The following is an 8,977-nucleotide window of genomic DNA, read 5'->3' as shown; positions in this document are numbered from 1 at the left end:
TGTGTGTGTGTGTGTGTCCATGTGTGTGTGTGTGTGTGTGACTGAAACCTCTTAGAGTTTGCTTTGTAAGCTATTATTTTCAGGAGTTCTTTGAACTTTCTAAATTATTTAATTTAAAAGGCCCTATTATACAGAAACACATGGCCGTCCAAATGGAAAGTTATCTCAAAGACCCAGAAGCTTTCCCTTGATAGTATTTCTGGCAACACAACAGAAAGTAATGGAAACATGACTATTTAGTAATTATTCTGATGTGTGTTTGTGTGTGTGTGTGTGTGTGTGTCTGAGTCTGTGTGCATGTGTGAGTGCATGCATGTTTGTGTGTCTTCTCTTTTGTGTGTGTGAGTGATTGTGGGGGAGTGTGTGAAATTGTGTTTAAGTATGTGTGTTTGTGTATGTGTGTGTGTGTGTGTGTGTGTGTGTGTGTGTGCGTGTGTGCGTGTGTGTGTACATGAGTATGTGTTGAGTATGTGTGAGTATGTGCTCTTTGATCTTATTTATTTCATTTCACTGTCAGCACTTGTTTGTGCAGTCTTCCTTCTACCTCATCTATTATTTCTCATTCTCTCTCCCACTCTCTCTCTCTCTCTCTCTCTCGCTCTCTGTGTCTCTCTCCCACTCCTTCCTCCTTCCATCGATATCTTTCCCTCTAGATCCTGGCCGTGCCCCACAGGCGACTGGTGTGCTGCTGTCGCCTATTTGAGGTCCCTGACGCCAATAAGCCCCATAAACAGAAGCTGTCCCAGCTCCAGAGAGAGGTGTTCCTCTTCAATGACCTGCTGTTGGTACGGCTGCCAAAGATTCACTCACACACACACACACACACGGACACATGCACAAAAGCACACACACACACACACACACACACACACACACACACACACAAGCACACACAAACACACACACAAATACACACACCTGCACACACACACAGGCCCACATCACTTGCTCATCGAGATTCTAGTTCTCCGAGAATGTGAAAAACCTCTGAATGTGTTCTGAAAACCAGAACAGAGAAGCACATTGAGGTCATCGTAAAGCATCGGACACAAACAACAGAATACATTTTCCACTATCTTTAATTGTGTGTTATTGTGTGTTTATCGTTATCCTGGCTAATCCTGCTTTGCTTGAGAAAGGTTGAGGCTGATCACATGGCTAGAATTGTTCAATAACTGATTTCTCTCAGGACTATCACAACAGTTGATTTACATTGGATTCTAAGACATAACCTGTGTTCCTAAGAACCAATAGACCAGAGGTGAAGCTATGGTTTCCGGTCAGAGTCGTCCTCAATTACTGTTTTTCTTGCATCAGCATTCTTAGCATTGTTCTGCTGGGTCTGTTCTTCCACAGATCCTGAAGCTGTGTCCTAAGAAGAAGAGTTCAGCTTCCTACACCTTCTGCAAGGCCATGGGCCTGCTGGGCATGCAGTTCCACCTCTTCAGCAACGAATGTAAGGAGCATGCTATTGCTGAGCAAGTTGTCAAGGTCAGCTGTAATGGTTTCTGAAAAGGAAATAGCATATCATTCCTGTGAGTCAGGATTTATCAGTGGTGCCAGGGGCAAAAACAATCGAAGCGCATTAAGCTTAAAAACGACTTCTCAAGTATTTCACACACAAGAAAGTACAAAAAAAAGGAAAAGAGAAATGACCCAGGTGTGCTGATCCGAAAACCTGTCATTTGCTATTGGATACGGTCTGTGATGGAATCTGGTTTGCGCCGCTGTGGTGCTACTGCTACTGGTGGTGCTGGTGGTGGTGCTGGTGGTGGTGCTGGTGCCGGTCTCTCTAACCTTGTTCCCAGGTGTTCTCATCTCACGGACGCCTGGGGGCGGATTCTTGGAATGTGTGAGAGATGGCGGCGGGATAGAGGGAGGGATCTCTCTGAGGACAGATTATCTGTTTCAGTTCCATGTATTCCGATATTGCTTTTTCAAATTGATCCTCACGAGAAAAAAAACCTTGGTATTTCCTCTCCTTGCGGCTGTTGTTCTTCTTCCCCTCCTCTTCTTCATTTCCTCGTTTGCTTCTATTTAAGTGTTTTCCCCTTGGGACTGTTAACTGAAGCACACAGCTCACAGGGAGCTATCGTAAAGCATGGGGTTTGGTAGGGGGCGGAGCCAGAGCCGATCGGATGCTCTCCAATCATACTTAGACCTAAGGCTCTCTCACCCTCTTCCTCCTGTAGACTACGCCCACGGCATCACCATGCTGAGTCCCTTCACCTCCGAGAAGAAGCAGCTGGTGAGCTTCTGCTCGCCCAGCGGAGAGGAGCTCAGGAGATTCGCGGAGGAGCTCCGGGAGTCCATCACCGAGGTCAACGAGATGGAACAGATCCACATCCAATGTAGGTGGAGGGCTGCGGAGAAAAGGCAGACAGGGCGTTCAAACCCGTTGTTTAGAGGCAGACTTTGACGATTGTGATGATTGATGATGCATTCAGGAACCGCAGCAACCCTCTTTTATACAAGAGTCACTGCTTCGAATACATACGCAGTGTGAATCGTTGTATCGACATCTGAGACTCATCCCGGGAAAAATGGACCATTGTCATCATTTGTTGGGGATTTGCCTAGGTCGGACCAACAACATCAATAGTCCACCTGCTCAGGGATCTTAAGAAACTAAGTTAAGGTTGCAGGCTGCAGCGGAAGGAAGCATAACTCTCTTATTTAGGAAAATGATCAAGCTTGACAGTTGCCCTTTGGTGTGATTTCATTAAATGTAAAAAGTAAAAGTGCAATAGAAAAAAAGGGATTTCGTTAAATGACTGCGGGCAGTGACTGGGGAAATTAGATAATGAGGTATTCCCTTTATTCCCTTTTTTTTTCATAAAAACGTCTGTTTGAATTGAATAAAGGTAAAGGTAGCGATTAGGGTTAATAATGTTATTCATAATGACACATTAGTCTTCACTCAAAGCCGCCCTACGATCATCGTGTGTGTTTCTCTGTGTTCCAGGGGAGATGGACCGACAACAGGGCATCCAGCTCCACACCACGCACGCCAACGGGGGCCAAGTAGACACACACGCAGGACACAGCTCTGCTCTAGGTACTGCATGTTGTCATCGCTTTGCAGTGAAATAAACAAGCCCGAGATGGGGAATCCACTAGGGGCTGAGCGTAAAGTAGGACACGACCACAGCCGTAGGAAAAAAATAGAGAAAAGAAGGCTCTTACACAGGCATCAGAATGAAAAGATTAGAGGGAGAGAGCGCAGGAAGGTTGTACATTTCACTTTAACAGCCCAGTTAAGTTGTGTTCACATATCTGTAGAAATAGAATAACTAATAAATACAACTACTTATCCCACAGTCCAACAGGATGTGACAGGAAATAACAACACAGTAGAGGTGAGTGGAACTCACATGCCCTCTTTCCCTTTCTATCTATCCCTCTCTTTTTTTCCTCCTTTCTGTCTCCCTCCCTCACTCGCCCCTCCCTGCCCCTTGTCTCTCTTCCGCTGTTTCCCTCTCCCTCCCCTCGCTCTCCCCCTCTCTCTTCCTCTTCCCCTTTCAGGTAAGTGTCTTTTTTATGTCTTCGATTCAGCGTGGCATGCTTGTGCATGTAAGCGTGGGGGGCTGGTGGGCTGGTGGGGGGGGGGGGGGGGGGTTTGGGGGGGGTAACAACAACAGGGAACCGTCTTTATTGTGAGTAAAGGGGGGGGGGGGTAGTGCTTTAGTGCTTTGATATGCTTGGCTTTATAAGAGCCCTGCTCGAGGGTCCCCACCCCACTCTCCCACCCATTCACCCATTCGGAGAAGCCCGGGACACAGAAGAGAATGAAAGGGTTCAGCCTCAGCAGGGAGGCAAACGCTTGTCCTCCCTCCGGCTCCACTCTCACCCACTCGTCTCCGTCACGGGGCCCGGCGTCTGCACCGTCCTCATCTGACGTTCAGCCGTTGCTGTTGAAGCACGAGCAAACCCCCTCATTAACGGAGCAACCCCCCTCTTGTTTGCTTAGCATGGCCCTCGTTAGTTTAGCGTGGCCCGCCCTCGTTAGTTCAGAAGCACCCTCGTTAGCTTAGCAACCCCTCTGTTAGCTTAGCAACACCCTTGTTATCGGAGCAACACCCGTGTTAGCTGAGCAACCCCCTCATTGACTAAGCAACCCTCCCATTAGTTTAGCAAACACACCGTGTCATTTTAGCAACAAATGTATTTGCTTAGCGACACCCTCACGTGGCTAAAGAAAACCCTATTATCTTAGCTACACCCCCGTTAGCTTAGCAACGGCCCCGTGAGCCTCCTCCAATAGGATCTTCCAAATACGCTGATACCAATAAGTGTATGTGTGTGTGTGTGTGTGAGTGCGATCTGCACAGCAGCTCTTTCCTCTGATCCCAGCCATAGCCCAGTGACAGGAGCTGTTTCCTAATTTCCAAGCTAGCCTCTCCTTCCCTTGTAATGGCCCTTCTCTCCCTGCTCCCTCTCAGCCAGTCCCCTGCTGCCTCTCAGCCCTCCCCTGCACTCCCTGCCCTCCCTTTCTACCCCCATAGGCTGCCTGACCTGCGCCCTGGGGCCCGGTCTGGTCCCCAGGCAGTGTTGACCCTCTGTGGGTTGGAGACACCAAGCCCTCGGTGTCTCTCCTCTCCACCTGCCACCACAAACCCCACCCTCCCATAGCTTCTCCCTCTGCCCCTCTCCCCCACCGTGCACCTTTACAAACACACTCACACACACACACGCACACCACACACATGCAAACGCACTCCACACACACACACACACACACACACACACACACACACACACACACGCAAAAGCAAAAGCATTCCACACAAACACATGCACACACACACACACACACTCTGATCTCACGCCCGCCTCCCTCCTGCCACTCCGCCGTCTCAAAGGGCTGTTGTGTATCTGTTGTGTATTTGCTGTCCCCGTGTCCGTTAGTGCGTCCGGCATGTGTGCGCGGCCGTTGCGCGTACGGCACGCCCCCACGCCCCCACGCCCCCTGCCGCTCTGCCCGTGCGCTCGTTTCGGCTTGCGCTTCCCTCTGCACGCCACGCATGCCTGCATGCCCTGTGTCTCACCAGAGGGCTGCGTAGAGGCTGCGTTCAGGCTGGTAACTCCCCGTGCGTTCTCTGACTGTTCCTAAACTAGGTGTCAATTCACAACAGGCTGCAGACATACCAACTGAGCCAGCCCAGCATTGAGGCCACGGCGCTGGCCCTGGCCGCGCCGCCGGCCCTGCTCAGCCCCGCCCAGCCCGGGGAGCTGCGCCCCGACACGCTCATCCAATGCCAGCAGATCGTCAAGGTGATCGTGGTGGACCAGAGCGGGCGGGGCCGAATGGAGGCCTTCCTCAGCCAGAACCCCGCGTCGCACCGCCTCATCCAGTCGGCCATGTCCACGCCGGTGCGGGCCCGGGAAACGGGGGGGGGGGGGGGACGGCCCCCAGCCGCCGCTGCCCCCGCCCCCTCCCCCCTACAACCACCCCCATCAGTTCTGCCCCCCCGACTCGCCCACGCCCCTGCACCACACCCTTCCCTTCAGCCGCCGGCGCAACTCCAGCGGCTCCCGCAGCATCGTCTGAACACATGGGGGGGGGGGGGGGGGGGGAGAGCAGGGAGGGGAGGGGGGAAGCGCGCACACACACACACACACACACACATGCATGCATGCGCACACTACACATGCACACACATACTCATACACATGCCTCAGATACATGCACGTAAGCATGCGCGCGCGCACACACACACACGCACATGCACACACACACACACACAAACACAAACACACAAACATGAGATTCTACATCATTCTGCAAACCACTTCCACGTTTGTATTTATGCACACGGACAAACACATGCACACACACACACACACACACACACACACAGACACACACACACAGATACACACACACACACACACACACACACATGCAAACAGACTCCAAATGAGGGATAGAAAAAGAAAAAAGACAAACCAAAAAGATTCTCTTCATGTTATTTATTGGAAAGGTCCAGAGATGCGTAGTTTTGATACCATTCCTAAAAGACAAATTAGGTATAGTCTAACTGTGCTTGTTGTCGGTTGAATAAACCACATTGTGAGTCTGTATTCTACAGACTGTCTTTATTTGAAAAGAAACCTGGGTATGGCAAATTCCCCACATGGATGTCTGGTAGCCTTGAAGGTGTGTTCATTTAAATCCAAGATAAGTGGTGATCAAGAGAAGGGAAGAACTTTTGGGACCCGCGGGCCCTAATGTTGTGTGAACCTGGTCCTCAGCACATGAAAAGCCCTCTCCTGTCAGAGCCGATCACAAGAGACTCTAGACCTTCTGAATAAATCAGGAGAAGGAACATTCACTCGTCTTCAGGGAACGCGAGTGAACATCAGTGTTGGCTGCCATGGCTAACGTTGTACAGAATGGATATAGGTTATTAGCTGCACCCTTGAGTAACCTGACTGGCTTCACGAAAACATATCCTGATGACAATCATACACCATTGTGTTTGTTTCATGATTATAGCTTGTTTCAGCTGACCTTCGTTAGCTGCATCAACATATCAGTCCACGGTCATGTCAAAGCATGTTTTGTGAAAATACCTTTGGGGAAATTGGAAATGGTGTTACATTTAAGGAAGGGTGTTACATTTGTATGGAACGCGCTTTGGTGGGATATAGGAAGAGGTATGCCAACAGCTACGTATGATACCTGCATCCGTGTCAATTAATCTAGCCATTGTTTGAGTTGATTAATAAGTTAATTAGGTCTATAAAATATCCAAAAGCCCAAAGTGATGCCATACATGTGTCTGTTGAGCAACCAAGACTAACTAAATATTTGCATTTCAGAGGTAATAAGCAGCAAATGTATGGGATTTTTATTTGAGAAATGAGAAAGAGAATATATTCTGATTGAGATCAATCAATTTGGACAAAACCTCACATTTTGACCATTACTTTTTTGACCATAAGTTTGACCCAAACTCCAACAACACCAATTTACTCACCACCTGAAACATAATGTATATGTTATTTTGAATATGATTGATTTAAGAGATTAATTACATGCCATCTGCTTCTTCCATTGAACGATTTAAAGGATGTTTGGTAAATCGTAAATCATCTACCTGAAAAAACAACAACAATGTAAAGGCCTATATCCTGTTATACATTCGCACCACAGAATATATTGTAAATACTTTATATAGATTGATGAAGACAAAGTGATTGGGGTGCCAATGTGTGTAACTATGTATTTGTACAGAGAAGATCTAGTTTAAATTAAAAAGAGAGATTTAATTATTATAGTTATCCTTCACATGAATATTACAGGGTGTCCTAAATCCTGTTGCTAGAAGATGTAAAACTGACAGCTTTAACAGAATACAGACCAGTTACCATGGTAACATACTCTGATATCATCGCAGATCTACGTACTCATAAATTCTTCATACCGTATAAATACAAAATTAGATTAGGAAAGAGCTGTTTCACCATTTAGGGTGTGCAAAGGGCTATATGTATTGGTAACTACATCGATAACTATACACATACACACACTCACACACACACACACACACACACACATATATATATATATATATATGTGCATATATCTACAAGCATATACAGTACATACATAGATGCTCACTGCTACCATGGCTACCAAAGTAAAGAAAAAGTTTTCACAAAATATACCCAGGATGTTTAACAAAGTCCAATGTGTTCTGGCCATCGAAGCTTAGCATACCATAGAGCATGGTTTATTTTGTTCCATTAACAGAACATGGGCTGACTTATGCATAAACTTCTGTATTATTTTATCTTGGTATTATCATTATTATTGTCAGGGCATGTAGGCTTGAGTAATTTCTTCCCTTTCCACTTCTGTTGACCCCATGTTCACTGTGGACCACCTCACTAATCTGTGCATCACAAGTTTCTAAGGGAGATTTCTAAAGATCAACATGTTTACTAGTGCAACATTTTTCAAGGTTTCCATCTGATGAAAATGAAAGAATAAAGTAGTTTTTACTCGGATTGGGTATGTCTTTTAGGATCCACGGTCCGGAAGGAAATTAAACACTGCTGTTTGTTGTTTCTGTTTACTTACTAGAAATATCTACCTGCAACAATGTTTTTTTCCGACATGGTGTTTAGTCTTAAAAAACTCCATCTGTTTACACAAAGCAATAACATGGAAATATTTAGAGGCAAACATATGTGGGCTACACCTGTTTAGAGGGGGAGCCTATTGCTGAGTTCTAAAGTAACAGACGCATAGATCTGATAATCTAATTATAGATCTAATAATAGTCAAACACCACTCCTTGCTTCAACACAATTCACCATTCTGACTCAAAGCTGGGTCATTTCGCTTCGTTTGAGTCTTGTTTCTTCTCCACATAGCCAACCCCGATAGCTAATTTCCCCCCTTCTCTTTCGGTATGTTTGCCACCCGACCCGTCTCACCCTATGGTGTCACCGCATCCATTCTGTCAGTAAATTAATTTGCAGCAGGTGTGCAAGGCGCGCAGAATAGCAGGGTGGAAATGACTCTTCCAGCTGCCAGCATCATTCATAGGAGCCGGCCGCTCATTCCAACCAGTGCGTGGGTCGCACCTGATCCAAGCACAATTATTAGCTGGTGACAAGCCCTGAGACGCAATGTCGCCCTTCCCAGCCGTAGGCTTAGCCAGATAGAAGTCCTCCTCCATATATATACAGGCTATATATAATATATAATATGTACAGTATAATACATATATATATATATATATATATATATATATATATATATATATATATATATATATATATATATGTGGTTATATGGATGTCTGAAAATAAATCCCAATATAAATATATATATATATATATATATATATATATATATATATATATATATATATATATATATATATATATTGGGATTTATTTTCAGACATCCATCGTGGTTTCAGCACAGAGATATTTTTTTAAGAAGTTTCTCAAAAGGGCC

The 8,977-nt window shown here is 46.2% G+C and overlaps 1 protein-coding gene across 1 annotated transcript in view; it reads left to right on the top strand.

The window, feature by feature from the left end:
- iqsec3b (IQ motif and Sec7 domain ArfGEF 3b) overlaps nucleotides 1–5,551 on the top strand; it is a gene marked incomplete at both ends in the record, with an annotated part of 27,049 nt that extends 21,498 nt beyond the window's left edge. Inside the window, 7 exon segments of the mRNA XM_084477713.1 lie at nucleotides 654–785; nucleotides 1,357–1,456; nucleotides 2,193–2,351; nucleotides 2,966–3,058; nucleotides 3,322–3,359; nucleotides 5,119–5,397; nucleotides 5,399–5,551. Of these exon segments, the coding sequence (XP_084333839.1) occupies nucleotides 654–785; nucleotides 1,357–1,456; nucleotides 2,193–2,351; nucleotides 2,966–3,058; nucleotides 3,322–3,359; nucleotides 5,119–5,397; nucleotides 5,399–5,551 (954 nt within the window).
- Nucleotides 5,552–8,977: the final 3,426 nt, after the last annotated feature.

This window comes from Micromesistius poutassou (genome assembly GCF_964030765.1).
Source record: "Micromesistius poutassou genome assembly, chromosome: 13".
NCBI classification, from domain to species: domain Eukaryota; kingdom Metazoa; phylum Chordata; class Actinopteri; order Gadiformes; family Gadidae; genus Micromesistius; species Micromesistius poutassou.
This window is presented reverse-complemented; position numbering and strand designations above follow the sequence as displayed.